Source organism: Heterodontus francisci, chromosome 8 (genome assembly GCF_036365525.1).
Source record: "Heterodontus francisci isolate sHetFra1 chromosome 8, sHetFra1.hap1, whole genome shotgun sequence".
NCBI lineage: Eukaryota > Metazoa > Chordata > Chondrichthyes > Heterodontiformes > Heterodontidae > Heterodontus > Heterodontus francisci.
In genome coordinates, this window is record NC_090378.1 from 36958847 (window position 1) to 36976553 (window position 17707).

A 17707-nucleotide genomic window follows, 5' to 3' on the forward strand; every position below is an offset into this window, starting at 1 on the left:
ACTGGTATTCAGAGTGAATATGAGTAGGACTAAGGCCACGGAGTTATAAATGAGATCTGATGAAAGATAGAACATCTCTGTTATATACACATACATGCAACTGGAAATTTAAAAAAAATTGTATTGTTTTCTCTCCCAATAGCTCCATGAGATATGTGAACTTAACAATTCTAGAGCATACCCTTCTTCGGAGAAGTAAGAAATTCTCTTTTTTTTTTAAATAAGTGTTTGCTTGAATTGCTCTGCTCCAATGAAATGGATCTCAGGTTAATTGATTTGATTGGACCATTAGTAATTGGAAGGTTATTGGCAAAGAATTACAACATTAAATCTTTCAATAATGCCAAGAGAATAGAACTCCTTTTAAAATGGAACAGCTGTTGAAATGAGGCCACCAAACTGATTTTAACATGCCAAAAAGAGTGCAGTGACAAATCTATTGTTAAATAAATGCCAATACCATTTAGTGGAATGCAAACTCTTCATATATCCAGAGCCACATAGCCTTTAGCTGAGGAGGGGAGAGGGTCAGAGGTAGGCTACATAGGACAAAACTGTAGCATTAAGTGAGTAGAATTGACAAGGAGTAATGAAAGTACATATCCTTAGACGTGTCCTAAGTTTGTTTCGGGTGACTCACTAATGTTTTACAGAAACAAAACTTGGATTCAGGAATCGGAAGTACAATTTCAAAATTAGCAGCCAGCATTCAACTGGGGGGAGGGGCATAGATAATATGGTCACATGACTGCTAAAAATACAGCATTAATAAACTTGCAGAAAGGGTGTGTAATGGCAAATTAATTTCAATATACACAAGTGTGAGCCGTTGCATTTTAGAAGGTAGAATAAAGGAGGCCACATTTTGCTTGGATAACAAGAGTCTAAATGGGGTTAGGAACAGAGGTATCAAGGAGTAAACAGGAAAATCACAAAGTAGCAATGCAGGTTAATAAGGCCTTAAAAAAAAACAAGCACTGGGGTTCATTTCTAGAGGGACAGAACTGAAAAGTAAAGAAAGTTATGTTAAATTTGCATTGAACCTTAGACTAATGTGCACATTTCTGATCTCCATGTTATAAAAAAGGATATAGAGACACTGGAGAAGGTGCAAAAAAGATTCACATAGATGATACCAGAACTGAGACTCATCAAGAAAGGCTGAACAGGCTGGGGCTCTTTTCTCTGGAAAAGAGAAGGCTGAGAAGTGAGCTAGAGGTCTTTCAAATTACGAAGGGGTTTGATAGTTAACCATAAACCCAACAGCAAATACAGGAGACAGTTTTCTGAGAGTGGCAAGAAATCCTGAGAGTGGCAAGAAATCCTGAGAGTGGCAAGAAATCCTGAGAGTGGCAAGAAATCCTGAGAGTGGCAAGAAATCCTGAGAGTGGCAAGAATGTGGAATTCACTACCACAGTAGTAGCTGAGGAAAATAGCATAGATGCATTTAAGGGGAAGTTAGATAAACACGAGGAAGAAAGGAATGGAAGGATTTGCTGATCAGGTTAAATGAAGAGGCATAAAAGGTGGCTCGTGTAGACCATAAACACCATTATAGAACAGCTGGGCTAAATGTCCTGCTCCTGAGCTGTAGTTTCTATGTAACTGTTTAAGAATTACAGTGCTCCATTAATTCGCATGTATGTCAGTTTTGCAAGATCAAATGAGCTGAACTGACTTTGTGCGAGGAAATGTATTTATAAGCAGCGACGAAAGGATTGGGTCGTGCTTAAACATAGTCCTGCAAGCGATATCATGTCTCTGAACAGATTGTAGAATTAAGACTGCCAAGCATTTAAGATGTAGCAAATATTTGTTTGAAACTTTAAATAAAGGCTGCTTTAACAGCACAAACACTGCAACACCATTCCCACTGAAGCTATGGTAGCTCCCCAACATTATTAGATTTCATCTATTCTCACATAACAGATATTAGAGTCCCCATAAATGCTATAAAGGACATTTGCAAAGGGTTTCACAAAAACATAGGGTTGTCAACTATGGTTGCGTGTATTCCTGGAGGTTTGATCATGTAATGACTTTAACAGTTGGCCCACATTGAATTTGGGTTTCTCACTCTGCCACATTTACAATCGTAGAGAGGGCCTAAAGAATTTTGCTCCTGCTGTGGGGGAGGTGGTGGCGTACTGGTATTGTCACTGGACTAATAACCCAGAGACCCAGGTATTGCTCTGGGGACATGGGTTCGAATCCCACCACAGCAGAAGGTGGAATTTGAATTCAATTAATAAATCTGGAATTTAAAGCTAGTCTAATGATGGCCATGAAATCGTTGTCGATTGTTGTAAAAACCCATCTGGATCACCAACGTCCTTTAGGGAGGGAAATCTGCTGTCCTTACCTGGTCTGGCCTACATGTGACTCCAGATCCACAGCAATGTGGTTGACTCTTACATGCCCTCTGAAATGGCCTAGCAAGCCACTCAGTTCAAGAGCAATTAGGGATGGGCAATAAATGCTGGCCTGGCCTGCGATGCCCACATCCCATGAAAGAATTTTTAAAAAAAGTCTTAGCTTATAATTTTTATTGGTTCATGACCTCTGACTGCTTGTTTTGAGCCCAAGTGACCTTTGCATACCAACATGCAGTGTCGACTGCCTCACTGGATGTCTTCTCTGACAGAATATTTTTTCCTGATTTGACCATTTAGATTTGATCAAGTTACATTGTTTTGGTTAAAAATCTCTTTTTTGGGGGGGGGGGGGGGTGGGGGCTGGGGGGCAACATTTCCTTAAATTCTAGTAGTCTATCTCCCTATTAAGCTGATGTACTTGGTACATTCTGGTGGGGTTGGGACACTTTCACATCCACTAGTTAACTGTAAAACAGAATCCCTGTACCATCCGTGTTCTCTGGGATCAGTAAATGGGCTTTGAGTTAGTGTCCCCTTGACTTTGGAAAACCCAGATGTCAGCAGCAATTCAATTTCAGATGTGTCCACAATTATTTTCCTAAAAAAATACTTCATTGCGAATAATTCATATTTCTTGTTCCCTTATACATTATCTTGTATTTATATTCATTAATATTTATCTGTACAACTCAGAAGTGAAGCAAAACAGTTAAAGTCCCCACCTGTTTAGTTCCATGTTTTGCTTCAAAATACTTTTCAGTCTATCGGATATAGTTTGCATCCATAATGGGCAATGGCATTTGAATCTACTTAACCTCCCATTATCAGCTGCCTTGCAATTAGTTCACTGCCAAGCGGAACAGCAGGAACTAATGGCCATTTTGAATAAGAAAGTTTAGATAATACATCAAATATTCCAATATCTAATTTACACTTTACCTCCGCATGATGTACATTATGCAAAATATTACTGCCAAAGTACAAAAATAAATGTATGGAGAACATGATGGCAAATTTGATTTTGATTATTGGTAAATCCAGTTTAAAAGTTGTCATGATCCTGGTTTTTTTTCGGGAAATATGCGGTGTGCCTTTCAGGCTGTAAGAGATCAGTACTTCTTTAAGGCAGCCAGCTTCAGAAATTACCAAGTGAAGGTGCATCTTGGTTGCCCTGGATACAACCATTCAGAGACAGAGAACAGGATGTACAATGTTACTATTTAACTTTGAAACTAGCTGGAAAAAAACTGGCTTTGCAGAGACAGTTTGAGAGACAGACTGTTCTGGCATGTGAAGGAAAGAGAAGAGCTCTCCCTCGGTCTATTTAAACCTTATTTATTATTCCCTCTCAGCATTCTGAAAAGTCCAGCCAGATTAATATTTTTTTTAAAAAGCTGTGTGTTAATCTGTTCATCACTGGAAAGAGCTGCAACACTTCAACTGCTGAACTAGACTACTGACTATCCTACTGTTGAAGAACCTTTTTTTTCCCGATCAGACAACTGTGAAGATTTCAAATAACCTTGGACCGTTTCTTTTTTTTTTTTTAATTCCTTCATGGGATGTGGGCAAAGCCGGCCAGGCCAGCATTTATTGCCCATCCCTAATTGCCCTTGAGAAGGTGGTGGTGAGTTGCCTTCTTGAACCACTGCAGTCCATTTGGGGTAGGTATACCCACAGTGCTGTTAGGAAGGGAGTTCCAGGATTTTGACCCAGTGACAGTGAAGGAACGCGACATAGTTCCAAGTCAGGATGGTGTGAGACTTGGAGGGGAACTTGCAGGTGGTGGTGCTCCCATGTATTTGCTGCCCTTGTCCTTCTAGTTGGTAGAGGTCGCGGGTTTGGAAAGTGCTGTCTGAGGAGCCTTGGTGCATTGCTGCAGTGCATCTTGTAGATGGTACACACTGCTGCCACTGTGCGTCGGTGGTGGAGGGAGTGAATGTTTGTAGATGGGGTGCCAATCAAGCGGGCTGCTTTGTCCTGGATGGTGTCGAGCTTCTTGAGTGTTGTTGGAGCTGCACCCATCCAGGCAAGTGGACAGTAATCCATCACGCTCCTGACTTGTGCCCTGTAGATGGTGGACAGACTTTGGGGAGTCAGGAGGCGTGTTATTCACCTCAGGATTCCTAGCCACGGTATTTATATGGATACTCCAGTTCAGTTTCTGGTCAATGATAGTCCCTGGGATGTTGATAGTGGGGGATTCAGCGATGGTAATGCAGTTGAATGTCAAGGGGAGATGGTTAGATTCTCTCTTGTTGGAGATGGTCATTGCCTGGCACTTGTGTGGCGCGAATGTTACTTGCCACTTATCAGCCCAAGCCTGGATATTGGCCAGGTCTTGCTGCATTTCTACACGGATGGCTTCAGTATCTGAGGAGTCACAAATGGTGCTGAACATGTGCAATCATCAGCGAACATCCCCACTTCTGACCTTATGATTGAAGGAAGGTCATTGATGAAGCAGCTGAAGATGGTTGGGCCCAGGACACTACCCTGAGGAACTCCTGCAGTGATGTCCTGGAGCTCAGATGATTGACCTCCAACAACCACAACCATCTTCCTTTGTGCTAGGTATGACTCCAGCCAGCGGAGGGTTTTCCCCCTGATTCCCATTGACCTCAGTTTTGCTAGGGCTCCTTGATGCCATACTCGGTCAAATGCTGCCTTGATGTCAAGGGCAGTCACTCTCACCTCACCTCTTGAGTTCAGCTCTTTTGTCAATGCTTGAACCAAGGTCTGGAGCTGAGTGGCCCTGGCGGAACCCAAACTGAGCGTCACTGAGCAGGTTATTACTAAGCAAGTGCCACTTGATGGCACTGTTGATGACACCTTCCATCACTTTACTGATGATTGAGAGTAGGCTGATGGGGCGGTAATTGGCCGGGTTGGACTTGTCCTGCTTTTTGTGTACAGGACATACCTGGGCAATTTTGCACATTGCAGGGTAGATGCCAGTGTTGTAGCTGTATTGATAAAGCTTGGCTAGGGGTGCGGCACGTTCTGGAGCACAGATCTTCAGTGCTATTGCCAGAATATTGTCAGGCCCCATAGCTTTTGCAGTATCCAGTGCCTTCAGTCGTTTCTTGATATCACGCGGAGTGAATCGAATTGGCTGAAGTCTGGCATCTGTGATGCTGGGGACTTCAGGAGGAGGCCGAGATGGATCATCAACTCGGCACTTCTGGCTGAAGATTGTTGCAAATGCTTCAGCCTTATCTTTCGCACTAATGTGCTGGCTCCCCCATCATTGAGGATGGGGATACTTGTGGAGCCACCTCCTCCAGTTAGTTGTTTAATTGTCCACCACCATTCACAGCTGGATGTGGCAGGACTGGCAGAGCTTCGATCTGATCCGTTGGTTATGGGATCGCTTAGCTCTGTCTATCGCATGCTGCTTACGCAGTTTGGCATGCAGATCGTCCTGTGTTGTAGCTTCACCAGGTTGACACCTCATTTTGAGGTATGCCTGGTGCTGCTCCTGGGAAGATTCCATTTCGTCAGAGCGTAAATCTGCAAAGACTTTATTATTTTCCATTTTTTTGTTGGGCAGCTAATTAATATGTATGCAAATGCGGGAGTTAGATTCTTTAAATAAGTTATAAGGTCCTTTGATATTGGTTTATCTTAGTAGTGTTTTAATATTTTAGTTTTTTTTCTAACAAACATTTAATTTGTTGATATCTAAAGAAACCTGGTTTGGTTCACCTCATTCAGGGGTTACTAGACCGGTTCAATTCAGCTGTGGCTTTCTTTGATTTGGGAAAGCTTAAAGATATATGTTATGCAACCTGTGGGGTGACGGGATTGAATTGACAGTGCGTTGCTGCCACCGCAATCAGAATTATTTCTATATCTATTGGGGGCTTTGTCTTGAGCGGTCGTGCCATAACAAAGTGCATTCTAGTATATTCCTTTTAATACCAGCTGCTACATTACAACACCACTTGACCTGCTCGCAAACACAGACTCCTTTGTTTATGGTGACTTATGCATATTATACAACTTCTAACTTACACGTACACAGAGTTGATACTGAGATACACACACATGCACACAAAAACTTTTGGCTTGCTTTCCTTACTGAAAGGTTTTTGTGTGACTCGTTTCCTCAACCATATCTTCTAGATCCCGCTGGGATTATTTTCTCCGCCAATTACTTGGAATGCGGCAAGGATACAGAAAGAAGGAACTAAGATCCTCAGTCTGTGCAGCCTCAACTCAATAACCAGAGCGAGGCTTGGTTGGGGAGGTGATCTCCAGCCGGTCCCACTGATCGTCGGCAAGGCCGTTAGCAGTGTCTGACACCATTGCATGTCCAAGATCCCGTGCCTGGGCTTCCTCCAGTGTCTCCAAGTGTCTCAGCCGCAGCTCCTTGAAGCAGTGGCCCTAGCCTCCAGAAACTCAGCCCCATGTTCAGAGGCCCAGTGGATGTTCTAGAAGTCAGAGTGACAGGCCGAGTATAGCAGCATGCTCAGCGCGCATTCTTCACTACATCTACCACTGTGGCAAGGACTTACCAGAAATAAAGAAAGCTTTATGGTAACCTTAAAATCTAATACAAAAGGACCATTTTTAAATTTGGGTTTTAGGATTCAATCTAATCAGCTAAGAAAAACCAATATTTATTTTCCACGACTCATAGCAACTACCAGGAAAAAAAATGTGTCATTTAATCTCTCTGCCCTCTGTCCCATCACAGACCTTCCCTTTTGTTGTTCTTCCCCCAACCGCAAACCCCCCCCCCCCCGCCCACCCACCAGTTTCACTTGCTCAAAGACTGTTGCATTTCTAACCTTTACCAATTCTGACGATAGGTCACAGACCTGAAACATTAGCTCTCTTTCTCTCTCCACAGATGCTGCCAGACCTGCTGAGCATTTTCGGCATTTTCTGTTCTCATTTCAGAGTTCCAGCATCTGCATTATTTTGATCTTATATTAATACTAAAAACCTGTTTGGAGAAGTAGAAGAGTTCAACACGAAGTACATAATGAACAACCCTGTGATAACAAATCTGAAAAACAACTCAGCTAACACAGGCTGCCAAAACTGAGAATGGAAGGGTGAAGGAACATCATCGTCGGGGCTTTGTTGTGTTATCTGAAGTGGGGGGAGAGAAAAGAGCTTCCTCTCTAGCCTAGAATGTGAAATAATAACAGAAAGGGTTGGAAACACTCAGTAGGTCTGGCAGCATCTGTGAGGAAAGAAGCAGAGTTAATGTTTCAGGTCAGTGGCCTTTCATCAGAACTCTGAAACGTTAACCCTGCTTCTCTCTCCACAGATGCTGCCAGTCCTGCTGAGCATTTTCAGCACTTCTTGTTTTTATTTCAGATTTCCAGCATCTGCAGTCTTTTGCTTTTATTTTAGCCTATAATGTGTTTTGTGGTGAGTGGGGGAAGGGAACACCATCCGTAAATTGCTTCCTTTTCAAATGCTTAGCAGCACTATCACAGAACTAACAGCACGTGATCTCTCATATGCAGGAAATGAACTTTTTTGAAAGACACAGGGAAGTGGGCGAATTAACAAAAACAGTAATACAATCCACACCACTCAGTTTCGGGTGCATGACTCACCAGCATCAACCAAGTTCAGTTAACTCCAGGCTGTGCGAAATAATGAGCATAACTTATGTTAAATAGATCATTAAAGCATGGTAGGATATTAAGATGTCTAACCAAAATTGTATTTCACAATTGCATGATAATATGCAAGCTTCAATTTCTAATACATATCTAATTTAGGGCTGTGGTTTCAGGAAATTTCTTAACAAAACAATGTCAACAATGGAACTATGTGATCTGGACTGACTGGAAGAATCAGTTTATTCACATGCATGGCCTGCAGTGGTGCTGGAGGAAGACCAGGGATGAGTGGGAATATGGGGTGGTGGCAGCCACCACTCAGACAGCGCTAACGGGGGCCTTGTCTATCAGTAGGACTGGCTGGAGATCACCTCCCAACCAAACCCAGCCATGGGTTTGGAGTCAAGGCCCCACAGACTCAAGATCTCAATGAGTTAAAGGTGGAAATAGATTCCCTTTCATTAAATCTGTTCTACTGCAAGATAGTGGAAGAAACTTATTTGCCCGAGTGCTGCCAAATGTTCAATGGTACTATTTTGAGTCCTGGAAGTGGATGTTCACAAATCCATGAAGGCGGCTGGGCAAATTGAGAATGCAGTTAAGAAAGCATATGGAATACTTGGCTTTTTGAACAGGGGCATGAACACAGAAACCAGGAAGTCATGCTAAACCTTTATAAATCATTGGTTCGGCCTTAGTTGCAGTACTGCGTACAATTCTGAGCACCATACTTTAAGGCAGGTGTCAAGGCCTTGGAGGGGGCACAGGAGAGATTTACCGGGAATGAGGGACTTCAGTTATGTGAAAAGATTGGTGAAGCTGTGATTGCTCTCCTCAGAGCAGAGATGGTTAAGTGGAAACCTAGTGGAGGTGTTCAAAATTATGAGGAGATTTGAAAGAGCAAGTAGAGAGAGAAACTGCTTTCTCTGGCAAATGGGTCGATAACAAAAGGTCATAGATTTAAAGTAATCTACAAAAGAACTAAGGGGAAATGAGAAGAAATTATTACACAGAGGGTAGTGATGATCTAGTGCGCACCACCTGCGTGGTGGCAGCAGATTCCATAGGAACTTTCTCATTGCAACTGGACATGTATTTGAACAGAACTAATTTGCAGGGTTATGGGGAGAAAGCTGGGGTGAGGGGCTCAATTGGACAGCTCTTTCAAAGAGCCTGCACAGGCACAACTGGTCAAATGGTCTCCTATGCTGCAAGATTCCATCACTGCATTTTTTAAAAAGAGGGACAGCATGGCATCGCTGCAGCAACTTTGCTGCACAGAATGGAGGTAAACAATAATTGAAAAAGTAAGTTTGAAAATGATAACTGGAACAGGAAAAAAAATGAGCATGTGTGCATTCATACTATCTTGTGCACGTGCATTGTACTAACATGCGGAGATATAAAAATCAGGTCCTTTCTGTCAGTGTTAATCTGCTAAAAGACTTGTGCTGAAAAATGATAGGCTAGAATGAAAGAAATTGTACTTGGAAATTGTGTACCAGTTCTGGTGATTAAGATGAGAAAAATAAGCAACTCTAGCTCATCAGGATCTTATCGTGGAATGACTGATTAGCCTGATTAGTAGGAGTTGCAGATGGCAGATTATAATTTAAGGTGTGGCATAGGAAAGAGCAATTCACAATAGGCCAGCATCAGAAAACTAAAAGATGCATGAGCAGTCATAATACTGGAGCAGATTGTGGAGATAGGGTGTGGCAAGGTGAGGCAATGGAGGGATTAAAGAGCAGGTCTTGAAATGCAATGCACTGGGGGTCAGGAAGTGAACGTAGGTCAGTAAGAACATAGGTGATGGACAGACAGGACTGAACACAGGACAGGATACAGGCAGCTGAGCTTAGAACAAGATTTAAGAGAGGGTGGATAATGAAATGCAGGCAAGGAACACATTGAAGAAATCAAATCCAGTGATAATAAGAGTACGATTAGTGGCAGTGGAGCAATAGTAGCCGTTGTGAGCCATGTTGTGAAAGTAAACAGTCTTGGTGATGGAAAGGGTGTGGGGTAATCCACAAGGAGTAAATCATAGAATGCAAAAGTTATCACAAGACAAGAGCAAATTAGTTCTTTCTTTTTCTTTCTTTTGGGCCTCCTTATCTCGAGAGACAATGGATACGCGCCTGGAGGTGGTCAGTGGTTTGTGAAGCAGCGCCTGGAGTGGCTATAAAGGCCAATTCTAGAGTGACAGGCTCTTCCACAGGTGCTGCAGAGAAATTTGTTTGTCGGGGCTGTTGCACAGTTGGCTCTCCCCTTGCGCCTGTCTTTTTTCCTGCCAACTACTAAGTCTCTTCGACTCGCCACATTTTAGCCCCGTCTTTATGGCTGCCCGCCAGCTCTGGCGAACGCTGGCAACTGACTCCCACGACTTGTGATCAATGTCACAGGATTTCATGTCGCGTTTGCAGATGTCTTTACAGCGGAGACGTGGACGGCCGATGGGTCTGATACCAGTGGCGAGCTCGCTGTACAATGTGTCTTTGGGGATCCTGCCATCTTCCATGCGGCTCACATGGCCAAGAATAAGTTAGTACAGTTGTCTAAACCCTTGGATTAGATTACTGCCTTCCATAAACTAATAACAAAAGTAAGAAAACCCCACTCTTCCTGATCTATAAAAAAATTAATGAATATATCTTGTATTCTTTCAAAAAGTATACACAGTGTCTTGATTTGGTGTCTGTTCAGATGAATATTGAAGAACCCATGCCACTACTCAAACAGAAACTGGAAGTTCTGTGTCCTGTTCAACATTCTGCCCTTAGCCAACAAGCAGAAATAGTCATTCAATTCATTGCTGTTTGTGGAATCTTACATTGTGCAGTTACTGCCAACTTGCCCACATATGTCACTGAACTTCAAGGTATTTCAAACAGTAATGTGCAAGAGATGGGATCAGATACTAACCAAGTGCAAAAGCAAAATACTGCGGAAATCTGAAATAAAAACATAAAATGCTGGAAATACTCAGCATCTGTGGAGAGAGAAAGAGTTATCATTTCAGGTCAATGACATTTCAGCAGAACTTGCATTCATGGAATTTTAACTTTTGCAAGTTTTTCATCTTATCGAAGGGAAAGGAAGAAAAATTAGGCAGAGATTCCTTGAAACTGAACCATCTCAAACAGAAGTCACACCATCAATGTCTTTCTATTTAAAATGTGGCAATTACATTTTAACATTTTTAACTTTTTTCATATTTTTGTTTACACTTTACTTGTGCGACTAGGGTTACTGATGTCTCCAGACCCATTATAATTATTATACACAAGGCTGCAGTTACAGACTGCGCATGCGAAGATTGAGAGCGATATAATTGTATGTGCTGCCGATGGCCCCGAATTACCCAAGTATGGCACAAACATTGGGCTTACAAACTATATTGCATCTTATTGCACTGGCCTGCTTCCTGCCCACAGGATAAGCTGAGAAGCTTCCTGGATTTACACAGCCTTTAGAGCATTAACACACTCTTTGCCTTTGTCCCAGGACAACTTTGTCATTTCATGTCTCCCGCCTCTGCCCCTTTGTTCTCTTCCCCACCCACCTCCCCTTCACTTGCTTAAAACCTAATTCTTTTCTAACCTTTGCCAGTTCTGATGAAAGGTCACAGACCTGAAACGTTAACTCTGCTTCTCTCTCCACAGATGCTGCCAGACCTGCTGAGTATTTCCAGCACTTTTTGTTTTTATTTCTGGATTTTTACTAGTATGATTTTAAGGCTCTTGGTATGTTGCAAATTATTTCTGAGATGGTCAGTTACACTTGCGTGTTAGGGCAATTTGCTATCATCTTCCAATCTTCCCTAGATATGGGGGAGGTGCCAGAGGATTGTAGAGCGGCAAATGTGACACCCTCATTCAAGAAAGGATGAAAGGTCAGTCCTAGTAAATACAGGCCAGTTAGTTTATCAGTGGTGGGAATAGTTAATATTGTACAGTTAGTACATTAATCAGGGAAAAAAATTCAACAAGCACTTGGCGAGATTGGAATAATTAAGGACCGATCATGCTTGACTAACCTAACTGAATTTTTGATGAAGTAACAGAGAAGGTTGATGAAGGGAATGTGGTGGATGTTGTTTATATCAATTTTAAGAAAGCGTTTGATAAGGTACCACATAAAAGGCTGGTTAAGAAAATAGAAGCTAATAGAATAAGAGGGTCATTGTCCAATTGGATTAAAAAAAATTGTCTTAAGGACAGAAACAGCGAGTCATAATAAATGGTTACTTTTCAGACTGGAGGATGGCAGACAGTGGTGTTCCCCAAGGGTCAGCGCTGGGATCACTGCTATATGTGCGTATGTATACATACACGTGCACACACACACACACACATTAATGACTTGGATCTTGGAATACAGAGAAAAGCTCAAGATTTGCTGACACAGCCAAACTTGGAGGTGTGGCAAACAGTGAGGATGATAATGAACTGCCAGCAACCAGACATAGATAGGCTAGCAGATTGGGCAGATGAAATTTAATACCGACAAGTGTGAGGTGATGGATTTTGGTAGAAGGAATAGGCAGCGGCAATATATATTTAATGGTACAGCTATAAAGAGTGTGCAGGAACAGAGGAACCTGGGGGTGCATGTGCATAGATCTTTGAAGGTGGCAGGACATATTGATAGTGTGGTTAGTAAAGCATATGGGACCTTGGGCTTCATAAATAGAAGCACTGAGTACAAAAGCAGGGAAGTTATGCCAAACTTTTATAAAGCTCTGGTTGGGCCCCAATTGGAGTATTGTCACCACACTTTAGGAAGAATGTGAGGGCCCTTGAGAGGATGCAGAGATTATTTACTGGATTTTAGTTACAAGGTTAGGTTGGAAAAGCTGGGCTTGTTCTCCTTAGAACAAAGGAGATTGAGGGAAGATTTAATAGAAGTGTACAAGGTTATGTCAGGCTTAGATAAGTTAGACAAGGAAAAGCTGTTCCCATTAACAAATGGTACAAGTGTTAGTATCTAATAAGTTCTGTTGATTGATGTTAAATACCTGGTGCTTGAAGGTAATATGGTGAATAGGTATTGGGTGTCGATTGTATATACACATCAGAGTACAATTAACTAAAGAGGAGCCAGCCTGCACTGACTGGAGTGTTAGGAGTGGAGTAGTAAGCTCTGTGGCAAGCAATAAACAGTCTCCACCAAAGCATTCAAGTCTCGGTGTCTTCTTCACAAACAGGCTTGGAAGTTTCTCTGACAAGGACAGGGCACACAGATTGAAAGTTTGGAGCTAAAGATGCAGGGGTAAAATGAAGACGTAATTTTTGTTTTTACACAGTAGGTGGTAATGACCTAGAACTCGCTGCCCACAAGGGTGATGGAAGCAGAGACAATCAATGACCTCAAAAGAAATTTGGATGGCCACCCGAGAGAAATAGGCTTGCAGGGCTACGGGGAATTGAGCCAGGGAGGGGGACTGATAGCATAGCTCCGTGCAGAGCCGGCAAAGACTCGAGGAGTCGAACTGCCTCCTTCTGAGCCGTAAATGACTAAAATTTTATTTACATTTAATGCAAAAACAAAGCAAAATCAGGAAATAGTCAGACCAGGAGAAAATATCAGCAAATATCATTCAACCCAAAACTTTTAATATTTTGTGTTCAGCGTGTACTGTATATTCTATTTATATCAATCTGATCCATGGGCTCTTGTGATGACCTACTGCAGATTCAGAACTGTTTCACAATGCATTTTAAAACCCATTTGCTTTTCTTGTAAATACTACAGAGTTCTTCCCACACACAGGTGAACAGAGGTGTGTAATGATTGCCATGGGAAACTGCTCCGCTGACTGCCTTAACTTAGCACACTACAACTACTTGGTAAAAGGTCCTGGGTTCCCTTGCAACCCTCAATTACATCCCAACACAAATGTCTCAAATAACTACAAGAATGAACTTGGATTTATATGGTACCTTTCATTACTTCAGGATGTCCCAAAGGGCTTCACAACAACTAAATGGTTTTGAAATGCAATCACTGTTAGGAACAGAGTAGGCAAATGCTGCAAATGATTGACATACAGCATGCTCCCTCTGAGAGCAATGATCAGATATTTTTTTCCTTTTAAAATGATGTACGTTCAAGAATAAATATTGGCCAGGGCACCAGAAGAACCTATCTGCTTTTCTTTCAATCGTGTTGTAGATTCTTTCAGATGCACCAGAGGCAGGTCTTGGTTAAACGTCTCATCCGAAAGGTGACATCTCCAACAGTGCAACCCTCCCTCAATGCTGCACTGAAATATCAGATTAGATAAGTCTGTAAAACTTACCTATGTTTCAAGATTAACTTAACACAACTGTTGTCAAAGGAATTGAACATTTTTCCCCTTGTTACCATCACTGCACTCAAGTATATGTTAGATACGGCAGTCCCACTATGTTGCTGTAATATATCATGAACTCAAGTATTATATCCTGCTTTTGCCACAAATGGGGGAAGATCATGAGTCTCATTTTGACATCCATCGTGACATCTTTGGTAGAATGGTAGAATCAGAAAATGGATACTCTGGTATGATTCACCCAATTCTAATCCCAAAACGCATAAAACAGTAAAGAGGAAACTGGACGTTCCCCATGCAGGGACATCATGGACACAAACTTTCATTGTGTCATAGCATCAGCTGCAGCTCATGGTAGCACTGTCACACCCAAGTCAGAAGGTTGTAGGTTCAAGTCCCACTCCAGAGACTTCAGCACAAAATCTAGGGTATCACTCCAGTATAGCACTGAAAGAGTGCTGTACTGCCAGAGATGCTGTCTTTCAGATGAGACGTTAAACCAAGGTTTGTCAGTAAAGGATCCCGTAACACTGCTTTGAAGAACTGGGGCAGTTGCCATTGTGTCCTGACCACTATTTATCCTTCAACCAACATCACAAACAGATTACATAGTATTAGCACATTGCTGTTTGTGGGAGCTTGCAGCACAAATTGGCTGCCGCATTTCCTACTTACAATAGTGACATTTCAAAAGCATATAATTGGCTGTAAAGTATGACTGGACATCCAGAGGCAGCGAAAGGTGCTATATCAAGCGAAGTCTTTTTTTTAAATTATTTTTACATTCTTAGGATACAGTATGCCAAAGCTTAACATTACATTTTCAATCTTAACCTCATGGATAAAAACTATCCATGGTGCAAGTCATTAGAATCACTTACATCTGCCAATCTTAACGGGACAGATTTCAGGGCACAAGTTTAAAAAAAGCCTATTTTAAAATATATTGGTGGCTATATGTATCATGTAATGTGGTGCAGACAGAAAAGCCACAGTCTGCACTGAATTAGTTCATGTTTGTTCAGATAGTGGTTCAGTCCTTGCATTTAGTTTGTGCCTTTGGGTAAAGGGAAGACATCGTGGATTGTTCCTCATCACTGCTTCACTACACCTCCAGGAAACTGCAGGTGTGAGCCAGCTAAGCACATTCTCAATCTCTGCTAAGATAGTAGAACAGCTTGCTAACATTCAGCATCTAGGCGCATATACATGAACAACCACTTACGTAAGGTGTTGCTAGCCTGCCAACACCGATGCAATTATACCTCATAATAACAAAGTGCTGGAAATACTCAGCAAGTCTGGCAGCATCAGTGAAGAGAAAAACAGAGTTAACATTTCAGGTCTGTGTTCTGATGAAAGGTCAGAGACCTGAAATGTTAATACAGCTTCTCTCTCCACAGATGCTGCCAGACCTGTTGAGTATTTCCAGCACTTTGTTTTTATTTCAGATTTCCAGCATCCACAGTATTTTGCTTTTATTCAATTATACCTCAGTATGAGCCATTGTTATGAAAAGAGAAAATTAAAACCACACATTGGCGGACCATCATTTTGTAAGTGAGTGTGTTAATGCTATGAGGTCATGTTCGGACCAGTTAGTCACATGTCTAACCTGCTTGGCAACCTGGGGTCTTCTGAATTGTACAAACAGTTTGAACTATGTCTGTTTGTTTCTGGACTGAAGATCTCTCCTGTCTGCTTCCATCTTTCTCTGAAGGAACTCCAAATCCACTGAAAACACATGAACTCCAAAAGAGAAGTCTTATACAGCGAACAAGGTTTAAGAATAATACTGGGTCCCAACAAAAAGCCAGATCTACCTACAATCAAGGACTCTACAGTGAGCTCGAAGAACCAAAACAAAAATTCTTCAGATATTGCCTCAAACTTTTCCACTTTATTTTTCTTCTGCTCTTTTCTGTCTTTACTTGCATGTGTGTATCGCATATGCATACAAGCGTGGGTGCGTGTTGTATCCATAGGCATCAACTAAATTGGAGTTTAAATTTAATTAATTTCAACTTTTCTTCCTTAAACCTAAGAAAACCTGTTTGTGCTGATTTCCTTGCCTTATAATGGGAAAGCAGTGAACAAGGCTTCACCAAGGGGGAACTAAAAACACTGTTTACAAATAAAACACTTTTACAGTAAGACCAGGTGAAGACTGAAAGGGAACCCTGACCTCTTTCTCAGCTGGTCGGAAAATTCAGATCAAGATTACAGCAGGACGCGAGTATGGCTATTTCAAACTGAAAAATCAATCGTCAAGTCGATAGAAAATTAAAACCTGGTACGCTGAATATTGGTCCTTCAAGCATACATACATACATAGAGAGAGTGTCTTCCCCAACATACCACCACTAGAGCAAAAACCACCCAGATGCCCTCGACTACTGTGCAAGTGGCAGATGTCTATCGCTCGTTGGCATTCCACAACTATGGCTAGCAGTGAATCGCGAGTTTTATCTCAAGAGGTCTTCTAATGACACAGACGACACAATTCAGAGAATGCAACCGAAAGAAATAAACTATCGGACTACAAAATGAGAACTAGTGAAAAGCCACTTGTTTCCATGAGGTCTTAAAGCCACCAAGGAGTACAAGTGATTGTGGCCCACATTATTAATGCAGTAAACCCAGACCTTACCTCCACCTCTACCACCTCGTCGTAGGCGGGTGGCGGGTCAAACCCACTCCGGCTGTAGTCTCCTCCTCCTCCCCCTCCACTCCCTCCTCCTCCTACACCGCGGGAGCCAGTCCCACCGCCGCCACCTCCTCCTCCTCCTCCTCCACTACCGCCGACCTGGCGATCGCCACTCTCCATAGGCTCGTAGCCGAGGCCAGGGCTCTCGTTGGTAAGGAGGGCCACAGCCTCGTTGATGTCGTTCTTGGCCATGCGGAGCGCCTTGCGGATGGCGGCAGGCTCCGAGAAGCCCATGCACAGCAGCGTCGTCATGTGCTCTTCCTCCACGTCCATCCTGGCAGACACAGCCTGTCACTTCAGTCCTCCTCTCCCATAGAGACTGTCCTGCACAACTCACCGGCTTCAGAGTGACTGACGGCACACAGTGCGTCCGGTTTCCCTGTGACTGAAATATGAATGAAGAATACCCTGTCTGCCTGCTAGTTTGCAGAACTAAATCTGTTGATTCGTATCTGGCCCGCTCGGCGCCATGTTGACAAGAACCTGCTTCCGGTTCCTACTTCGCCGTGAGAAGCCTCGCCCACTCCACCGGAGGTGACGTAACCGCCAGTCGCCCTGGCAGGCACAAGGCCAGCCGGCTTGGTAAATGACGGGAGGCTGCTCTCAACGTCCCACCAACAGCTTGAAAAAGATCACCGTCTTGAAACGTTAACTCTGTTTCTCTCTCCACCAATGCTGACTTGCCTGCTAAGCATTTCCCGCATTTTCTGTTTTTATTTCA

The 17707-nt window shown here is 42.6% G+C and overlaps 1 protein-coding gene across 2 annotated transcripts in view; it reads right to left on the bottom strand.

The window, feature by feature from the left end:
- usp24 (ubiquitin specific peptidase 24) overlaps positions 1-17484 on the bottom strand; it is a 213772-nt gene extending 196288 nt beyond the window's left edge. For both annotated transcript variants that reach the window (XM_068036963.1, XM_068036962.1), the window contains exon 1: positions 16930-17484. In XM_068036963.1, the coding sequence (XP_067893064.1) occupies positions 16930-17259 (330 nt within the window). In that variant the 5' untranslated portion in view covers positions 17260-17484. The remainder of the gene's footprint in view (positions 1-16929) is intronic.
- Between the last annotated feature and the right edge of the window lie 223 nt (positions 17485-17707).